General features: G+C 38.0%; 1 protein-coding gene across 1 annotated transcript in view; it reads right to left on the minus strand.

The window, feature by feature from the left end:
• The window catches only part of ADCY2 (adenylate cyclase 2 (brain)), a 215,938-nt gene that overhangs the window by 65,560 nt on the left and 127,826 nt on the right, over positions 1-22,552 (minus strand). Inside the window, exons 5-12 of the mRNA XM_009321919.1 lie at positions 15,486-15,634; positions 14,134-14,245; positions 12,919-13,046; positions 6,238-6,396; positions 5,742-5,874; positions 5,237-5,413; positions 3,852-3,895; positions 564-644 (exon numbers count right to left, since the gene is read on the minus strand). Of these exons, the coding sequence (XP_009320194.1) occupies positions 564-644; positions 3,852-3,895; positions 5,237-5,413; positions 5,742-5,874; positions 6,238-6,396; positions 12,919-13,046; positions 14,134-14,245; positions 15,486-15,634 (983 nt within the window). The remainder of the gene's footprint in view (positions 1-563; positions 645-3,851; positions 3,896-5,236; positions 5,414-5,741; positions 5,875-6,237; positions 6,397-12,918; positions 13,047-14,133; positions 14,246-15,485; positions 15,635-22,552) is intronic.

Raw genomic sequence — 22,552 nt, forward strand, 5'->3', positions numbered from 1 at the left:
GAGGACACAGAAAAAATACATGCCATGTTGCCTCCCCCAATGATTTCAATATGCCATCAAGCTTAGCCTTCTCTAAGAAATCAACCAACCAGTTGAAACAAAGAGATATTAAACTATGATTTTAGGGAAAGTTTCTAACTCTGAGGAGATGTTTCTGTGGAAATTGTAAAGCATCAATTTTCACATCATTCTGATTCCCGAGCCAGCTATTTCTTGTGTCTTACTCCTCTGCTCTCAGATGAGATAATTCTGTAGAGTTATGGCTGTGAGTGTACAGATATGAACAGTTACAGAGCAAAAATCCCTTTGCCATGATGATCAAGACAAGCCAAAAACCTCTGTCACACCATGATTCACAGGTACGGTCTTATCCCATATAGTAGAACATGTTCCTGTACAGCCTATCTTCACAATGTGCAGAGCTTCCTATGCCAGTATTAGTGACATCTTTACTGTTTTCAGACTTACGTGTGCATGTGGGAGCAAGAAATAGTAAACACTACCCTCTGTTGCAGATTTATGTCAAAATTGAAGGAAGGAGACAACAGAGGAGAAAAACATACTTTTGAGCATTGATTCCATCAATGGCCTGGATCATCCTCTCATTCAGTTCCTCCTCAAACCTTCTTTTCTGTGATTTTGTTCTGAAATGAAAAATATGGGAAGATACTTTGGAAAATCAATACATTGTTAATAAACATTAACTTTAAACAATGGGGTCACAGCTGGCATAAACTTGTGAGGATAACATTTTTTTCACATTTATGCTGCAATAGCAGCTATAGGCTTCAGGCACACTGAGCCTCATAATAAGCTCTTAACAAAACCAGCATAAGCTACAGAGTCTGACACACACACACAAAAAAATCTAGAGTTTAGCTGTTAGGGAGCACTTAAAAAACAAACACAGGAAAACATTTCATAAAAAAAACAAACCAAGAGAGTTCAAGAAATTCTGGTTGAAGGAAAGTCTTCCACAGTGTTACGAATTCATGAAAAAAATGGGAATATGCTCAAATTCATAAAACACTTCTGTTTCTTGTAGTTATTTTTAATAGTCCTTGTCAGAATTGTATGATGAACAATAATGTGCTAGTGCACTGAGGCATAGTAAGTATTCTCTACCAAAAGCCTGCTAACTCTTCTTTTCTTGGAAATGTTTTCTTATTTTTAATAAGAAAACTGAGCACCAAGTCTGAAATTAGTTTCAAACATACGTCATGCTCCTCTATTTATAACACAATTGCAATGAAAAAAAGGATCTTTTCTTTCCACTGGACTCAGCATGAACCCAACAGAGGATCATCAGAATGGGTTTGTCTTTACTAACATGTTACTGCAAACATCATCAGTCCTTTCAGCAGTTGCGCTCTCCTTAAAAATAGAATATTTCAAATATTGCCAGATGTCCTGGTTTCGGCAGGGATAGAGTTAATTTCCTTCCTAGTAGCTGGTACAGTGCTGGGTTTTGGATTTAGGATGGGAACAAAGTTGATAACACACCGATGTTTTAGTTGTTGCTAAGCAGTGCTTACACTAGCCAAAGACTTTTTAGTTTCCCATGCTCTACCAACTGGGAAGGCTGGAGGTGCACAAGAAGCTGGGAGGGGGCACAGCCAAACTGGCCAAAGGGACATTCCATACCATGTGACGTCATGCTCAGTACATAAACTGGGGGAAGCTGGCCGGGGGGGGCCGCTGCTCGGGGACTGGCAGGGCATCAGTCGGCAGGTGGTGAGCAATTGCACTGTGCATCACTTGCTTTGTGTATTATCATTATTATTATTATTACATTATTATTATTATTTTATTTCAATTATTAAACTGTTTTTATCTCAACCCATGAATTTTTCTCACTTGTGCTCTTCCAATTCTCTCCCCCATCCCACCAGGGGGCAGGGGGGAGGAGTGAATGAGCAGCTGTGTGGTGCTCAGTTGCTGACTGAGGTTAAATCACGACACCAGATTATATCTCTGCCTCTTGAAAACTTAAATCCAATATTAACTTAATAATAGTGTTTTGTAAGAAGTCAACAGTCAGATCTGAAATTTGACTCTTTGCTTACCAAAATTTTCTTAACCTACAGATTGAACCCTGTCAAAACGAACACGGATTTTCTTCACCATCAAGTTTTTGGGTTATTTCCCCCAAACTGATAACCTGTTGCAGGATTCAAATTCATACAGAAATGATATTAGTGTACTTAAAGTAACTTTAAACAACCCAACAGATTTCATGCCTATTCGATGCTATAGAATTTAGGTAAGAAAGTGTTTACAACTTATTTTTCACATATGAAACAGTCTGCCTAGGAGAAATAACTAGACAGATGAGGAGACATTATCTAATCACACTTAATCCTCTTGGCAGATCCCTAACAACATAAGACTATCGTGTAACTAGATAAGAGCTAAGACTGCCACAAACAGAAGCCTACAGTCAGGCTTCAAAACCCACATTTTCATATTCGAATAAAATACTGATTTTCAGAGTGCTTATTATCATTTCAGCTCTCTCCTGTGGGAATGACTAACTAGCTTATCTAGAATCCTAGTTATATGCCTCACTACGGACATAAGACTCCAGTAATGGTTTCTAGAAACTCCTTCTATAATATGGTATCAAGACACATGGCAACATTTGTACCTTTTGGGTCTATTTTGGAGTGGAATTTAGAAACACAAAAGCAAGAACATCTCAGAATCGTAAAGAATTGCATTATTTGCAAATACCACAGTCCAATGATCTTCTTTTTACCATAAGGCTGATAGAAGTCCTTTTGATATACTGTCCAAATGTAAATGCTCAGTTTTAAAATCAGAGACTGTTTTTATTAGTATCATGCATATTCAGTCAAAACTTGTTCATCTTCTGGAATTTAGCAATATTTTGGGTAATCGCATAGCTCTCCAGTAACCTGTGATTTGTTGAGGAGACATTTACCAAGCAGAGAGATGGGGAAGGAGCAGACAGAATGACTTGTTTGCATAACCAAAGACAATGAAAATACAAATTTTAAAAGGTTCTTTCAAGCGATTTTATGGTATATGTGATATTACTTATAATTTTGCAAGACATTATCTGAAGTGTTATCAGGTCATTAAAATAAAAATTAACCATTCCAGGTTTCTGACAGTGCTAAGCTTGTTTTTTAAACAGATGTCATTCTTTTCTTGATTTAGAAATTCTGGGTGTTTTTAAAGAAGTGATCAGTTCAAACTGGTTTCCATTTCTCACCATCTTGGCCTAGTCATTGAAGTACCAAGCAGGAGAATGAAAACTTAAAGGTATTGTGATTTTGCAAACATTTTGTGTAGCGGGAGCACTACAGGAAGACCACGAAATACCTTTTGAAAGTTTACTACTGCAAACATGCTACAGACTTTGAAATAATAAAACACAATGCAAATACAAAGCAATTAACAAAATATATAAAATGTCTCTTTTAGTACATATTATTAGCTGTTGTAACACAAATTATTAACAGCCCTTTTCATCTTCCCTTTTCTTACCCCTCTGTGCCTCCTCTCAATTTTCCTGCATATAATTTTCTCCCCACTGATAGAGTAATTGGGTTGTTAGGAGAAACTAATAGTAGTCCATCAACATACTTATACTAATTCAGAATAATGTTATTTGTTAGCAGGATTCGCAATTCATAAGTAACATGTCTGCCAAATCTGTTTCCAAAGCCCTTCTCTATGTAAGAGAGATCAGCTGAAAAAATAGTTTGGGTGAGAAATGGCCCTCAATATTTGAAAGCATGCCTTATATACATATGAATGCATATGAATGTATGTGTATTTATATGGACTTTATATGAGTAAGTGATTTTTAAAAATTAATTTACCTCTCTCTGCAACGCTGAAAATGATATTGCCCCATGGGAACATCCTAAAAAATGAAAGAAAATACCTATGAATTATAACAGACTTTGACAACATTAATTTGCTTTAAAAATAGTGTTGAAAACAGGGTCAAGTAAGGAGAAAATTTTTCAATACAAATACTTTTAGCATTAGATTAAAACTGTCTGAAAAAAAAAATCCGGCCAAGAGTGAAGATGGAGTGACCTGGAGACAAACTGATCTATCATTATAAACACTAAATAACTAATACAACATTCTGAATCCAAGAATGTTTTGCTTTACTAGAAATTCACTGCTTCAAAGTCACCACTTTTTTAACATAGCCCAAACTCCTGCCAGCTTCAGCAAAAGCCAATGCTAAGTGTTTTTGAAAAAAACAGACCTGAGTGGCCAAATACAGGCAATGGTCGTTATTTTTTTTTATAAGCAACAGCAGCCATCACAGCCACATTTATTTTGTGATTAATAGTGATGGCTGGGTACTTTCTGTAACGAACACGTCACAATCCACATTCTGATGCACTGTGTTTTTTGAACAAGATGGGTTAGGTGGCTCAATCCTATGTTCTCATATGTAACAGGAAGAAAACTGAATGCCAATGTTGAAAACTATTAGAATTTACCTTTATGTTTGCACTTTTTGGAAGTAGAAGATAATGCAGTGTACAAGCTGTGGACTGACAGTGTCTTACTGACAGCAGTAAAATAGCGTTAGCAAAATTAAAAAGAAATTTTTTCTGTTCATTGTAAGAGATGTAACATTGCACTACAGCACTGCAAAACTCAGGCCATCAGCCATAGCTGATGAGAGTTAGTGCACCTTCAAAAGGTAGATGTTACAGTGAGTATGCATTTGGTTCCCAGAGAACTCTTCTAATAAATTCCACTCCAGGTACCACAGGGATATTCTAACTTCTCAGCCTTTGCTCCAGGTTTGGCCATGTTCCAAATACAGACTGTGGCTAAATAGCCAATAAATCTCAGGGAATGTCTCTGTATCAAGAGTGTTCCTTCCCAAAGGTGTTGCACTCTGGCTTTATGTTCAAAATGTCTCTCCACAAGGTGAACAGCAGCCACACTACATGCTGTGACTGGGGCTCAAGCTCAGAGGGTCAAATTGTGTATTTTAGTAAGTACATTGGACTCCTTATGATTCAGAGATGCACTTATAGCAAGACATGGCTCCTTAGAGTCTAATCCAAAACTCACATGCCAATGGAAAAGCTCCCAGCAACTTCACTGGGTTTATGCCCTGTACAAACGCATGTATCTTCTTCTATCAGAAATAACGAGGTGTTTAGCAGTGAGCACCTTTTTCCTTTCAAATATTGCTAAATTGTATGAAATGACATAAGTAGGCCCCTACTGTTGTGCTAATCTTGCCGTTTTCAGTGGTCATGCTGTCCCTGTGGTGCAAGTGTGCAAATGGCTTGGCTGCTCCCCAAGATTCCAGGTACCGGGTCATGCGGACAGAAGCTCTCATTTTGGCTCCATCAAGAGTATGTCGAGGCCTAATGTGGTGCTGAGGGCTTCGCTTCTCTCCCTGGTTGACAGAGAATAAAAGGTGATATCAGTCTTGGTGTTCGTTACCTTTTGAAGCAGTAATGCATCATCTGGACCACGTATCTGCATGCTTAGGAACTTAAAAATGGAGAGATGCTAAGAACCTGCAATTCTTAATGATATTGCTGGGAAATATCAGAGACTTATTTCTGAAGAGCGGGAAAGATTTGCAATGCAAACATTATGTATTTGTAGGCATCAGTGATAGCTCTGATCAATATCTTATGGTAGTGAATTATTCAATAAAGAGATTAGTGGTCCTGCTCAAAAATAACTATGACTGGCCACAAAATAAAAGTACTACTAACCTTAGGATTGATTACAAAGTAAGTCTTAACATTATGCTCTTTCAGATATGGGTCCCTCACATCTCCATCCCCATCTTCCACTTTGTAAGCTCCATTCAAATGTGCCAAGGTGACTGAGGTGATGTGAACACGGCTGAAATTATATTTTAAAAGAATGACAGAATCACAAACACCAATCAAAAGCATAATTTGAACCTGATCCACCTTTTTTACTAGCTTTTGGATATACTTTTTATACACTGCTCACTTCATTTACAGTCCCTCTAATCTAATTTTTAGAAGTTGTAATGGGCATAAATCTAAAGGTTTCCATCCAGAAAAAAATACTCTTTAAATCACGGGAAATACTGAGTACCCGGTTGTTGTTTTTTAAAGACAGCACTAAGAATTACTTCAGGCTTCTCCATGAAGGCTGATGGCTGAAGACATGGTACCTGTGCATTTCTCCATGGTACAAAAATCCATGTGTCCAAAGGTTAACAGAGAAGCCTCTTACCCTGGGACTCCTCCAGCTTCCATGTGATTTGCCAGAGTAACATCGTGTGACCACACATCGTACTGCCACTTCTGTAGCCCAATAACACCACAAAGCACATTCCCAGAGTGCACTCCTACGCGCATATTAATATCAACTCCAGTTGCATCTCTCACTTTCCTGTAGTTGAGAAGAAAATTTGTGTTAATATATATAATAGGGCCGTGTTTTCTTTTAATTTACCAGTCAAATTAGCAGTAACGATGGTGATAACATTTATTTCTTTTTAGCGTTGCCGCCATTCTTTTTATGCTAGGATTATTTTTATATATTACCTTTACTCTTATCTATATTTGCAACTATTTGCAGTAAATATTAATTCTCAAGTCCATGTCTTAAGTCCCTTCTTTTATACTCATTTGAAATTATTTGGGAGGGCTGAACTAAGTAGTGGAAATGTTTGGTCTCATGGTAGAACCCAGAGACTATTTTTGTTCTACAGGCAGCCTTTGGTATGGCTTTTAATGCAGTGACAGTCCAACAAACATATTTTGGAGATCTGGAACTACTGTTATGAGCCCTTCTATCTGAAGATCTACATTGGAGACCTTCTCATACCTGGCTTCTGTCAGGTCCCATCACCCTTGCACGTCTGCTCACAAATGGTTCTGCTCTGAGAGGAAGGATGAAAAAACGCAGCACCTCAGGATATTCTACAGGCTGGTGGCTCATACACTTTTTGGGGATATAGGCTCAGCGCCATTCAGGCTGTGGAGAACATAGGCTCAACAGCCTTCCACATGATTCGTGAACACTGTACCTGCTAGATCGTTATACAAAGAATGCGAGGCCACCCTCACTGTCCAGACCACATCTAAACCTTTGACCTATCCAGTGACTTTAGACAGAGTTGAAGTATCTGTTCACCCCAGCCTAAATTTCAGAAGAGCCCTACACATAAGATAGGCATTAATCTTTCCAGAAGAGGCTTTTCTGAATCACAGGTGGGTGACTAAAGTCAAACAACCAGAACTTTTTCAGACATATGTCATATAGGTACCTAATGACATATGTAAAGAGTTAGAAGATTAATTCAGATGTCTACAGGCTTATACAGTTCTAAGAAATGGGAAGATAGTAACTTAACTGGATTTATGTATTTAAGACCCAACTCATGTGGACCAAAACCTAACCAGTAATAAGGAACATGTACAGACATTAATCTTAGGGGAATTCAGGGTGTTGATGGAGGGAACAACTATAGAATAAGAAACCCCAATGGCTCCTGTGTGAGAGTCAGGTTCATAGTTCTAGCAACATCTTCAATATTTCAATGATGAGAATCATCAGCTCTGTACCTTCTGAATTACAGAATTAAATTGGCCTGTTTCTCTTCTTTTTTTGAAAGGGAACATAGAACTTAACACGCTTAATTTGATATGGTAAATCCTATGTGTAAGCAGTAGTTCTCAAGTCTTCTTTTTCTGAGAAATGAAAATAACAGGAGCATGACTGAAAGTATTTTGTTAAACTGTGTTTTGAAGTTATTAAAGAGAGGAGAATTGTTTTAATTCCCTCAGTCTCTATCAAGTGTTTATTGATACCTCTTTTCACTTTGCCATTTTACACTGCTCTCCTGTAGCTGACACACTTGAAAATGAACTGCTTGTTAATGATCTTTGTAAGCAGTCAGCAAATGACAAACACCACTTTGCTCTGCACAAGGAATATGACACAAGCTTAACACTCTGGAAAACAGAAAAGTGCTTTACAAAACTGGGCAAAGTGGAAGAGGAACATTTATCCTCTAGGAGTGCTTGTCGAAAGGCTGCCCTGCCATATTCTGGAGAGCAAGCCATAAAGTCTGTTTTATAATAAGCTCTCAGGAGTTAAGGAGGGGAGCAAGTAGAGTATGTTCCAGAAATGAATCTTCTCTTCTGTCTCACAAATTAAAGAAAGCACAGCAGATTTTAAATTAGAAGTGTTATGCTGGACCAAATTAGAGTTTACTACTTCCTTCCTATGCTCCCTGAGCAATTGCTATGACGATGCAGGCACTGAATGCGTCTAAGAATGTAGCCTATCACATCCCCATTGGACACTTGTCTTACCTACACAAGTATATCTGAAACTTCCCACTATTATTGCATCTTCTGCTCCCACAGGCTCTCCGGTTTCCCTCAGCACACCACAGTCAGTGTGTCCATCCTAGCTGGGCAGTCAAAATACTCATCAAGACTGTATTTTTCCTATTGCAGCCTGAAATTTGAGTTTGTAAGGATTCTATGTTTTTCACCAGCATGGTTAGCTTGCAGGTAGTTGTAGCAACTTTACTCCACACAAGCAAGAGTTCAGGTCATTAGGAAAGCATCTACTCTGTTTATCTGAGCTTTATTCATCGGTAATTCTGGACTACTGTTATCAAAGACTCACCTAGTCCTGTCTTAGGCACTTTAACACATTCAGTGAGGCTTGAGCACCTAGTTCCCTGCAAATTGCCAGCTTTATAAGCATAGTTCCTTTTTGGATCAGACCTGCAGGAATGAAATCACACCTAAAAAAAAGTTATTTTATTTTGCATCTAGCTTTCAAATTGGTACAACCATATCATCCACCAGTTTCCTTCACTTTCCTCTGAAATGGAACTCATTTCACGCTACCAAATCAAAGACAGCCTTTGAGAATCTGTGGCTGAGAAACATGTGAATTAGGAAGTCACCAGACAGACAAGGGGGTGGAGTTTGGGCTGAAGGAAAACAGCATATATATTCATACACAAACATATTTTCCCTTAACAGATAAGCTCTAGCCTTAAAGCACGCAATTAAGGTGGCCAGGTCTCAACATCACAGGTAGCACTGGCATCTATGGCTTGATAAGGTGAGCATCCCATTCCTTGGCAAGCAGGCTGCAGACTATAAGATACATTGGATTTGTTCCAACATAGAGCAGAGAAGCAAAGCAATTAATCAATGGGACTACTAACATGTTTAAATGGAAACAATCCGTGGCGTAGAGAGGCTGAATCGCTCAAAATGGAGCTACACATTATTAGGAAACAAGGCTGAATAAGGTTTTGTACTACAGATCACCTGGTAATTTGGTAGAATTCCTCCTTTTTGCTTCAAAGAGAACTGGAACTGAAACTATATTCAGGAAGTAAAATCTATATAGAACTGTTAATCTAAACAGCAAACTGCTTTATTTCAGTAACTTGCACACTGAGGGCTCAGTTTGCACCTCAATGACTGAATATAACAAAAACTCGTATCTGACAAAAAAGGTATTTTAGACAGTGAGTCAAACAATATATTGAGTGACACATTTCCAACAGCAAGAGTATTACTACTTGTAGTTTTACAGGCCACAGAAGTATTTCAGGAGATGCTTCCACACAAAGATGCAGCAATCACACTACGAAATACGGAGTTGATTAATAATCAGTAATTTCTATTCACCTGCAGGCTGCAACACTTGACATAATACTTTGAAAGCATTTCAAAACATGGGGTACAGATTCCTTACTTCTTACAGAGATGTAAACAGGCTATAATAATCAGGCATCTGTCTACAGCGCGCTGTGAATTCTGACTACAGTAATAAAGTCAGATCAGAATGTGCTATACAACTAAAAGATAATTTTCTACTCTATAAGGCTGCTCTTACCAAGGAGGACCTTATCATCCAGCATTAACAATGAACATACTTGATAGCAGCTTGAGCAGAAAGTTATTTCAAAGAAAATTGGGAAGTTCTGAAGTGTGAGGAACTGACAGATTGCTCTCTGAGCTCAAGTAAAGCATTGCATTATGATGTGCAAAATTATACTTTCAGTTCTTCGTGAAGGGCAATTTATGGCTTGAGCTTAGCATTGTTTTTCCATCAGCCTGATTTTTAAGCCAACCCCCAAAAAAGGGGGGGAGTCAGAACTTAGGGACAGAAACTCTTTTTACCTACTGCTCTACTGAAGGGATGTCAGCTTTCGTTCCTGACATGCTAGAGAAGCAATTGGTTTAATGATAATAATGTTCTAGTGTATCTAAATGAAAAAGAGAAAACATTCAGTGAAAGCAACTGAGGAAACAACCAAATCTGTAGATTTTAATGCTTGGCAAGGAGAAGTACTCCAAGTACCATTTAAAAAAATAGATTTCTTTGGACACAATGTAAGGTACAACCATATCTGGATGAAGAAAAAACATTTCAGAAAATGCAGCAACCTGATTCCTGTACTGAGGTTAGTTTTACAAAAGATCCCTCAAGCAAGGAGATAAAAATCCCAGTTTCCACAAATACTACACCTTTTCTGTGAATACCTTAAAAGGAAAAGAACCAAATTTGCATTAATCAACCTACCCATACAGTAATTACCCTGGATGGAATCACAAGACCAGGCAACTGAAAGCCAAAACCTTCTTGTGACTACAATTACACACACATGAGGATTAGACTACAATTACACACATTTAAGGATTAGAGGATTCACTTTTGTACGTCTGTTTAGATAATCACTGAGACAACACTGTTCAACATAACTATCCATTTCATGATGAGGTGCACACCACACATATACCTCACAAGGATGAGGTAATTGCTTACTTTGCTACCTGGACAGTGGTAAATGTGATTTAGGAAAAAAAAACATCAAAATTGGAACTGAAACTAACAGAAGAGTATACCAAGTTTTAAAACCAAAGTCCAGTTGTGTAAAAAAACAAATCACACAGGTCACTACCAAATATCCAGACCTCCACGTGACATATATTTTTGCAAAGTGTAACTCACCTAGATATACCGTAATTTTAATCAAAGGAAACTTAGCTTTGCTACAGAAAAGATATTTGTGCCATTAACGATAACTGCTATAAGTAACCATTTACAATATTTTAACTCCTAGAAGCTAAAAAGAACTTCAGGTATGAATTACAGACAGTGAATTATCTGACTTTGGTTAAAAAAAAGAAGTGGAAGGTTTTTTAGCTGTCCTTTCCTCACAAACTGTTTTTTAAAGAAGCTAGCAGAATCAGACCCTTGCTTAAGAAATAAACTACAATACTGAGCTGAAGTTTCTGGATGGGAAGGTTTAAGACCCTTCAGCATGATGTGCAGACATCCAAACTAGGTTTAGGTACCCTCATACTGAAATGTGTCCAGCTTCAGTGGCAGAACTCATCCAGGGCAGGTAGCGTACAAAAGAGTTATTTCTACTCTGCACTGAGAGTTCAGATAGCAGTTAGGTGAAGAGATGAATGGGAGTAAAGCTGCCCTTTTGCAAGACTTCTTTGGAGTCCTACCATCTTCAGAACTGCTACAGTTGCCTATAATGCATTCCCAATCTAATCCTCAGTAATAAGCTAGAGGATTCCTTAAGTATGCCTTTAGTTGTATCCTCAGATGCCTTACAAGTGTTAACCCATCAGATACAACCATATTTCTTCTCCCTCTTTCACAATCATATCAAGCCTCCTGTTATTACTTGAGTTACTTTAAGTAAGTTACAACTGCTATTTCAAAAGAAATCACATTAGGTTTCTCAAATACCTTGTTCTGTTTTCTGTTTCAAAGACAGAACAAGCACAATGATTATGGGAAAGAAATAAGGGACAAATACAGTAACCCACAAATCCAAAATACTGCTGATAAGCACAGAATTCTCAGTGGTGCCTTAATGTGTTAACTGACAAAACTTTTTAGAAAGTCCTCAACTAAAAAATTAATTACAGAAAAATTGAAACTAAACCTAAACCTGGGATCTAGTAAGACAGGCACATTTTATTGCTTATTTAACAACATGGGAAGTAGGCCTCAGCCTAGGAATCTGTAAGCCTTTAGAAATGCCTTTGGTAGACATGCTCAGTATCACTCCACAGGCTCAGGGCTTGAGGCATCTTAATTGTGGAGGGGCAACTGCTCCTGACCACCACTGAACTTCAAACTCATCAGCAGCCAGGAGCTCTGGCCTCTCACGGAGCCATTTGACTAACAGGTGGGTGGCAGCATCATGATTCTGCATAAAGCAAAACTTCCCAAGTCCTAAGTGATGTCTATTGGGATATTTACCATCTCGTAATCACAGAATAGCTGAGGTCAGAAGGGACCTCTGGAGATTGTCTAGTCCAACTCCTGCTCAAAACAGGGCCAGCTAGAGCAGGTTGCTTAGGGCCGTACCAGTTGTATTTTGAGTATCTCCAAGGTTGGAAACTCCACAACCTCTCTGGGCAACCTGTGCCAGTGCTCAGTCACCCTCACAGTGAAAAAAGTGTTTCCTGATGTTCAGAGGGAACCTCCTGTGTTTCAGTTTGTGCCCATCATCTCTTTCCTGTCACTGGGCACCACTGAGAAGAGGCTGGCTCCATCTTCTTTGCAGTCTCCCTTCAGGTACTTAAATGCATTGATGAGATTTTTCCCCCTCAGCTTTCTCTTCTCCAGGTTGAACAGTCCCAGCTCTCTCAGCCTTTCCTTTTATGAGCAATGCTCCAGGTCCTTAATCAACTTTATGGTGTAGTAACGAGATAGCCTGGCACAACCCAACATCTTAAAACATTTCTTTGCTGAGGCTGAGATCAAGATTACCATGCTGGACCTTGAAGTGAAACACACCAACTACTAGAGGTCTGAACGTTTCAACCAGCAGCACAGCTACAGATAGAAAAGAGACAGAATTTTTATTGTTGAATATTTAACAAAAAGTTCAGCACTTACTTAATGGCTTCACACATGTCCAGTCCCATTTTCACACAATTCTTGGCATGATTTTGAAGAGATATAGGCAGTCCAGAAACACAGTAATAGCAGTCACCTAGAATTTTAATTCTCATACATTCATTTTCCTGGAGGAAAAAGCAAGGTGAGATGGTCATTTTCTTGAATGAATTACATAAACGAAGGGTTACTGTTACAAAGACTGACTTAAATGGTATTAGCAAAATCATTCTACTTAAGCTTGTTTCAGTAGAGAAGGATTTGGCTTGCTAAAAAAGAAGTGCTGTCAGAGAGATTTGTATGGATGATTCCTCCATCTGTTGTGGTCCTTAATGGGCAAAACCAGGAAGTAAGTTCATTGCAAAACATAGATCTGCAGTGTTGTTCACACCTTAGATTAAAGAACTGAGCCAAAGTATCATGCACTCAATCTAAATAAAGTCTTTTTATTTGAAATATGAAATCAAAAGACCTAGCCTTCCACATTTACATCTTTGAAGATGTACTAATGCAATACTTCCTGAAACTAGCAATCATAATCTTATTTCTATCTTTTGTACTCTAAGGCAATATAAAGTTTTGGGTTTTTTTTAACCAATACTGGACAATAGTTTTTGAACTAATAAAAACCACAGAAAAATTGTATTTGGTTTTTTTTTTTATTTTTATCTGTTTTAGTGTTTCCGATTTCACCATCACACATAGCATGGTTTGATGTAATTTTTATAAAAATGACACCTAAATAAACAGAAGAAGAACTTCTGATTATATTTGAATCTTTTCTTGAGTAATCAAGAGGCTGTGGTCAGTAATTAAAATTGCTTCAATCAGTATTGTCTCTCTTGTCCTCCAGTCTCTTAAATGCTTTTCCAGAGATCAGAAAACTGACTGTATCAGTTTTCTAGCTTGAGTTTCTTAATCCTTGTTATAGTAAAAAATCTATTTAAAGAGCTGTTCACCTTCCATTAAGCTTTATGGGGCTTCATGATCTGTCTCTATTGGTCCTATTAGAGAGAGCTATCTTGGGTTTCACAGATTGTCACACTGGCACAAACACACTGTTACACTCAGACCAGAGCCAGATTTTTTCTTCACACATTTCAAGTCTAATCTTCCTGCCAAAGCCTCAGAAATGCTGTCTGAAGGTAGAAGAAGAAAAAAAAAAATTAAAGATGACTTATTTAAACTAACTCTAGCAGCCCAGTAGAAACCCACCTTTGCAATCTGATCAAACTTGCCAAACAGCTCGTTTAGCATGTGCACCAATTCCCCTGGTGAGCAGTCACTGGCCAGACGAGTGAATCCCACAATATCAGCATACAAGATGCTACAACAGAAATGAACAGAAACTTAGTCACAGTTTCCTTCTGCAGAACTCAGACTTATCAATCAATCAACAGCAAAACCTGAAAGTAGGCATTCTGGAACTTCACAGAGGTATGACCGTACGCAAAATGGCCACTGCTAAATGTAGAGCAATAAATATATTTATAGGTAAACCTACATTTACCTTTACAGGCGTTACGTTTATATGTAATATATACCTATTATTACCTTTATAGGTATTACCTTCACAGGTATTACGTTTACAGGTATACTATATTTATAGGTATTTATAGGCATTCTATACCTATATTTGTTAGTGTATTCAAAAAATAGAAACTTTTTTCCTACTCACAAATTGGCAATATAATAATGGCAATTATTTCAATAAACACATTTGTTATCAGAAATTGTTTAATAACTTTTTATCATTGTAGACATTTTCTGTCTAGATTTACCTGTCAATGATATGCAGCATAGAAGTCTCTGTTCACTTGTTACTCAGACTATTAAATTCAAGCTTGGTTGCTAAGATATTCAAGCCATACACTATGTTTCTATTCACCAAGAAAACTTGACCAATTCATAGAATCAGGCTAAGGAAAAAGTATTTGTGCTTACAAGTGAAAATGAACTTCCTCAAAAGTCCTGCAATACTTGCTTTAAAAATGTAATTTCTAAGAATGTCATTCAAATTAACTTTCCCAATCAGAAAAAGAGGCAAAACAACTTGTAAAGATGAAAGAATATTTGAAATAAATGGTGAATTATTTTTCTAACTTGTAGAAATTTATAATTAATAATTAGATTCATCAGCAGAATATTTTATCTCAGATACTGTGTAAAATACACGTGATACAGCTGCCTCTATTTACATTATATAAAACCTGAGAAATTGCTTGTTAAGAAAATTACAAATTCAGAATAATATAACTGACACAAATTACAATTTTGACTAGTATACATGAAAGCAGGATTTGGTACTTTAACCTGAAAATTTAAGACATTATGAAGAAAGCCTGTTAACCCATAGCTTTCTCTAAACAACCCCTCTGTATTATCAGTCACCTTTGTTGCTCTTCTGGAACAGCAGATTGTTAGCATTTGATCAAATTAATGGCCTTAATCAAACATTAAGTTGTTGAAAAACATATTAAAACAATTATTTTCTTAATTGGTCTCTTAACACTTGCTTTTCAAAATTTTTCTGAATGTTGTTGATACATTTTATTATAGTACAATACCTTACATTGGTGTGCCTTTTGACATACAAATTGTGGAAGTTGTTGGTGTTTTCCAGCTGGCCTGCCTTGGGACCTTGTAACCTCTGAATGATCTCTGCTTTCATTTCCATGGCAATGTGAGCAGGCAGTAAAGAAAGTAGAAGACGCTCCTAAAATTTAAAATGAAATGTCCACAATTCCTTTAAGGAAAACGAAATTAGCAGGGAAGCAATATTGTGCAAGGCATATGCTATTGTCAATACCCTAGAATGTTTTGATGAGGCTTGCATTCAGGCATTTGCCTGGTACGGCCTCCAAAATTAATCAGTTCCTTGAAGAACTTGACAGATACACACATAATTTCCAACTAATATCTAACTTCTTCAAGTTTTTTTTCTAATATTAGAAAAAGCTTAAGCTAAACTTAACGTCTGAAGAAGTTATGTACAGTAATCCATTCAATATCTGAGTAGGATGCAGGAAATATGGATTAGCAAATAAAGCAAGAGCTTCAAGGACTGTTCAGAGGACTTCAGGGAAATTCAATCCAATTCAGGCAAGAGCAGGCTAAATCTTTTTATTTTAATGTATTTTAAATGATTAGTCATAGTTTTAGCAGTTGTTAGACTAAAAATGAAAAGATAAAATTAGGACACAGAACTTATTGAAAATGTTGGACTTCTGCAGACTATTCTGATATGCGCTCTACCCTTACTTTAATATGGCACTTGACAAACTAAAGTTTTTTGAAAATATTAAAAGGAAATTCAATATTTTTTTTAAAAAACCTACTTATTTTTCCTTATCTTTTGTTGGTATTACACTCATGGTCTTCTCCTTGGGAAGGTTTCTTACGTCAGTACATTTTAATTTTGCCCATTTTACCTGTGATAGCTTTTCATTGAGTTCCTACTTCTCTGGAAAACTGAATCAACAAGGGAATAGCTAGAACCCTGCAAAAAAAACCCTTTCTGCTTTGATCATACTCCACCTCAAAACTGAAGAAGGATTTCCCCATTTTCTCATAGGCAGAGGGGAGAGGCTAATTCTGGCTAAGCACAAAACCCAGAACCCTGAACCAGTGAGGAGGGGGAAGGCAGCTGCAAAAGCCCATGACGGAGTCAGAGAGAGAAAGAGCTATGCCAGAAAAGATGATGACCTCAAAATGTGCATGGTCTGCAGGTGTTACTCACAGTGATGCATTCTCCTAGATTCACAACGTGTATTTTTGCAGAGTTTGCAGTTCTATTCATGAAGGTACCAGAACAAGTGTAGCCATTAATCCAATGCTCCGCCTGGATTAATTATTCCTGTTCAGGTCTAATGACCTTGAATACAACATGGCAATAACAGGGCTATAGACTCTCTGATATTTGCAGCTACCTCGGCTATCTCTCTCTGCAACATATAATGAAGACTTCCCATTCCCCATAGCATTTGTGTACCTGTAAGCATAGCATCAATTTTCATGAGTACCTATGAAACTGATCCTGCACACACTTTGTAAAAAACCTCTATTTCAATGAATGAAGACAGAATCTTGCTTGGATGCTAAGTAATATTGAACTAATAATTTTCTCCCCCCCTCTCCCCTTTGGTGAGACCTAAACATAATTTTGATTCACATATGTCTGGACTGCTCTTTATTTTGCATACTAAGGCATATCATATAAACAGTAAGACGAGTTATGAAATAAATGATCAAGGTAAAGCATATCTGTCTCTAGCCTGACTAAAGGAGGCAAGAAAAAAAGATGTACTGTTTTCCTACTGCTAGGATCTCAGATTTGACACACTGTAACTGAGAAGAATATATACAATTGACTTTTAATCAAAATCTTAATGTGGCTTTATTTCTTAAATGCAAGATTAATTTAGTATGTTTAGGCATTTCAGCAAGTACACATCCAAGAGGCCGCTGTATTTTTATTTCTAACGTAGTCCACTGATCCTTGGTGGAGGTATTTTGCTAACTTATAAAGAACGCCTGAAAAACCAGTGGATTTTTTTTCCATAATGAAAGCTTACTCTTGCAAGTTGCTCTTTATCTAACAGCAAGTTGCTGTTTTGTGATGTACAGGACAGGTCAGCACTTGTTAATAATTATCATTAAATAGTTAACAAAGAGGTGAGTGCTTTTAGCTCCAATTTTACATCACTGTGCTCATGTACCATGGCTAGGAAATGCCAGCTAGCTCACTATCTTCCTATGACTCCATTTTGATTCCAGACACGCAGTGAGGCAGACACTCAACGTCCAGGTTACTGCTTATGTCTTTGAAACCCAGAGGGGCTGGCAAAAGGTCAAAGAGTAAAGCAACAAAAGTTTTCAAGAAAGCAATACAAAAAGCAGTAGAAAAAGTTTTCGTAGGAAGCAGCGTAAAGTCAGCTATAAGCTAAAGAATCATAAAAGGAAAGGGAAAACAGAATGCCCTTATTTTGTAGAGAACAGCAGGAGAGACAGGGCATTTCCCCTCCTTTTTCTCTCCAGGCCAGACCACTACCCCGTTCTGCTTAAACGTCCTAGTGAAGCTGTCACCACACCAGAACTTCCCTCCAAAGAATGTTTTCCTTCCTCCATTTCCACTGTACAAAAGAGAAGGTTACAACCAGAGGTGGCTTTAGAGAACTGCAACTGGTGAAGCACACTGCAAAATATCCTGCCACCCCCAGCTACGCCTAAACGCTTCAGCCACCCTCTCCACCACGCAGGCTGCGAGTGCTCACATTTCAACCCTGAAGTTGGCACTTGTGTGATAATGTGTTATCAATTCACATATTACATTTCACAAAGATTGTTAATTTTGGTTTCTTTCACTAAAAGACAACTGCGAAAGAAGCTGAATTTCAACTTTTTATGAAGACCGTGGCTGGGCTGGTCAGCTAGCCAAATACAAAATGGTTACAAATACATTGTTCCCTCTCTTTCTGCTAAAAGATCCTAAGAAATGCAAAGCATTGAAGAACACCTTCATGTTTCGTCATCTCTGGTAGCTAAAAAGAGCATAGTGGAAGGATCAAAACCAATTGCTAGTCAGATTGTAGTGACTGATGTGCACTGAAATCTCTGCAGACTGGAACGGTGTGAGGAACACAGCAAATCAAGACTGCTGCTTATGATGGCTTTTTATTTGATAATACATTCTGTACTATTCTCTTAAAAAGATAGAAAATCTACACATCAAAACCTAGGTGAACTGACATACAAGACACTGACTTTGAGACAAAAGACTTGTCTGTTTGTTGTAGACAGAGAAGCCACACTCAGGGCTACAGTCTATAAGAAAAAAGCCAAAGTAATTCTGAATGCAGGTCAAGATGCAGCATTTAAAAGTCTTCAGACTAAAAATAACAGTACCCACTTCTGATGAAAGAGAAACTGTGGTGCTATGGCAATAATGAAAATCCCCTCACAAATGTCTTTCCCTGAAATATTACCAACACGACTTTACAGCCAGTACATGTGATTCATGCACACAAGACTATTTCCTGACCGTTCGTGTTCTCTGGGGCTATGCTTTCCCCTCACACTCAGATCACTTGTAGCTGAGATCTTTAAGTCCTAGGGCTAAAAGACAGAGCACACAATCCATACTGAATACAACATGTAGTATTGTACACAACATAGTGTTTTTCAATACTGTAGGGTTAAGTACTCCTCTCTTCTCAGAACATGTCCATCTGGATCCCAGAAGATGGCTAGCAAGTAGTCATTCTCCCTGGATTCTCTAACAGGATTTTCAGTGGTATCTGTCAAACTGTTTCTTAAGTTCCTGCTCTCTCAAACTCTCACATCCAAGTTGATTTCCTTGTCAGAATTTTCCCTAAATTATACAGATGACTTTAGCAGTCACTGCCAGTTACTCATCGCTCCCCTAAAGCTTGATAAAGGATGTTTGTTTAGCTAGAGTAAGTTAGCATATCTCAGTTAAAGATCATAGGACTGCATTGGTTTTTGCAAGATGGCAATTGCATTTGCAGTATCTTGCACAATGGAGGTCATGCTGTTATTATGCAGTAAGCAAGCAAAATATCCTCAAATGCTTGGCACAGTACATTTTCTTAAGTGCGTATTTCACAAATCAAACTCTTCTTGGCCGGAGGCAATAATGCTTTATTTATTTGCTCATGCTCATTTTGTTATGTAAACTACCAATTCTGATTCACTCATTTGTACAAGATTACATGACTATCAACCCTTCTCTTTACCAAAGCATAAAGAATTCTAAGAATTTATAGATTTAAAGGCCAAATATTCTTCCATCTAGTCTGATCTCTTGAATAATATAGACAATACAATGTCATCATGGAGAAACAAAGGTATTCTGATAGGGCTCACTACACTAAAATTAGCTTAGCACCTCACTCTCAATGGAGAGAAACTCTTCTTCAAGGCAATCCGATACTGAAGTCTACCCCCCAAGAGAGAGTTTCAGTCTCAGTCTCGCTCTCAGTCTCTGTGTCTCTCAGTCTCCACCCCACCACCCCCTGCCCCACCAAAAAAATCTGCAGGTCCACATTTTGGTCTTATTGGAAGAAATGTCCATCTTTGTTGTTGAGCTTCTGATGTTGAAGAAGTCTGCAGAAAAACTACATATATGTAGATCAATGAAGTGATATAGGGACATTTTTGTCCCTATCATCCCATATAGGGATATTCTTGTCCCTTACAATGTCATTTAGGGCACTGAATATGGAATTCTACTTTTCTGTGGGCTGGGCTTTGTTTTCAGATTCCTGTGGCATATGTCTAATCATCTATCTAGCAAGTTTCACAAACCAGGTCAGTAAGTCAGCAGTAAGAGCTCTAGAAGCAATTAGCCTATACGTGCATCCAGCTTCACAACAAAGTTTACAAATAAACATGGATAAAATAAAATTTTCAGCTGCCCTTGAAATGTACCAAGAAATAACCTACAAGAAAGGAATCTTGTGATTCCTGATCACACAATGATGAATCAGCCATGTGGCTGATAGAGATGGTGATCAACAGGCTACTTGTTTGGCAAATTATGGTACTGTTTACCCAGATCTCATGCACATTCTCTTAAATACACCTACTAGGATAAACAGCTGTAAATTGTTTTTTCTTGAAGATAACATGGACTCCTAACTTGGAGGGGAGATTTTTTTAAAAATTAGGCGCTATTATCCCCTTAAATTTAGCCTATGTTAGTAACCTCCACCAACCTTGGTTACTTGTACTGAGACCAATAAATTGCATTTTAGTCATACACACCAAGAAAGGTATTCAGTCATGATTACAGAGACATCAAGAGATGGAGAATTAATCAACTCCTTAGCTGTTTGTTCTAGTGATTAATCAGCTGAACTGTTAAAAACTGTTAAAAATGTGTTCTGTATTTCTTACTTTGAAGTCTTGGTCCTGTTATATCTTTCTCAGCTCGAGATTAATGTCCACCCTCTTTTCTCTGTAAAGTTAAATACTGATAACTTAATTTTCTTTTTGATCAGGTAAACAGACTTAGCTCCATAAATCTCCTGCTCCTAAGTATTTTCTACACTCTCTTCTCTAAACCCTCAACAACCTTCAAACATTTTTTGAAAGTTCATTTGACACAAACCCTAACATTGTGCTCCAGTAAACAGACATACGCACACATACCCTCCTGCCCTATTCACCTCAATATGTCCATGACTTACACTGTGTAACTTTCTGCTGTAACATCTCAGGAGTTCCCTGTCTGCTATGTCTCCACAATATTTTTCAAAGTTGCAGCTTTCCAATTTTCTAGCTATGACCCATACTCTTTGCTTTTAGAATTATGACTTTCCAGACAGTTATTATAAAGGTGTACCTTGTCTTGATGAATATAGTTTATAAAGCATTCTGTACTACTGTATTGACTATCAGACCAATATTTGGCTTTTCTTTAAAAATGACTGTCTGTGACTGTCTTCATGTATTTCCTAGATCATTAATAAAAAATACATAATAGCATAAAGGATGAGAACTGGTTCTTGCAGAACATGACACACATGCCAATTCATTGAACATCTCCACTGACAATTTCCAGTTACCCTACTCAAAATCCATTAGACTGTGTTCTTTTGATGGGGAGCAGTGTCAGTACTTTTAATCAGGATGCCCATTATCATTGCATCAAACATCTTACCGAAATCTATAGCTTTTGGGAAGTTACTTAACCCAAACCTGTTCCCCATTAAAAAATGGGAAACATTTTCATACGACTCGATTTCCTACAAAGTTGTTGAATACATCACTCTATTTCTTTCCAAATACAAAACCATCATAGCAGCATCTTTTATTAAATTCTGATTGTTTATACTCTTCCTACCTACTGGCAGCCCCTTCCTTTGTTAGGATGGCTTTTTTCCTGGAATACTTCCAAAATACTGTCACTGACCTTGACAAAAACAGGCAAGGATTTTTCCTGACATCTAGAAGTCTCCTACATATCACAACTTTTGTCATATTGAACCATTTTTTTACATATTTAATTGCTGCTTTTGCTTTCACTCATCGCTAGTACAGGCTTTATGTACTAGCTGTCATCTTTTCTGATGACAGAATTATGAACTCTTGTCTGTTCATTAACAGCATCCTAAAGGGCTTCCCATTGCTAGCAACATTCATCTATGCTATTTTTTCCTTTTTCTCCCCTGTGGAAAATGAGTTTTTTCAAATCCTCCCAGCACAGCACCATAAGACTTTTTATATTCATGATCCTATAGGTGAAATTTCAAGGCTAGCAATGCCAGGAGCCGATATCAAAACCAGAAAATCCATACACACAAGCGGAATGAGAGCACCCTCCTTTCAGTCCTTGCTGCTTCACCACAGCCATGGGACGTGAACTCCCTCATGAAGATATTTCGCAGAAGACAAGCCGTAGGTGTCCGGGAGCAGCATGAGCCGTCTGCTGCAGTGAGAAAGGGAGCCCCGAGTGGGGGCTGCCAGCGGGGCAGGGCCCAGCCCCACAGCCAGGCTGGTGGGGCAGGCCCAGGGTGGCCGCCGAGGGCCCAGGTCACCGGCCCAGCCTGTGGTGATGAGGCATGTCCCCGGGGGACCTGGGACTGGGCCCGGGCCAGGGTGAGCCCCAGGG

The sequence above is a fragment of the Pygoscelis adeliae genome, unplaced genomic scaffold (assembly GCF_000699105.1).
Source record: "Pygoscelis adeliae isolate BGI_AS28 unplaced genomic scaffold, ASM69910v1 Scaffold144, whole genome shotgun sequence".
NCBI classification, from domain to species: domain Eukaryota; kingdom Metazoa; phylum Chordata; class Aves; order Sphenisciformes; family Spheniscidae; genus Pygoscelis; species Pygoscelis adeliae.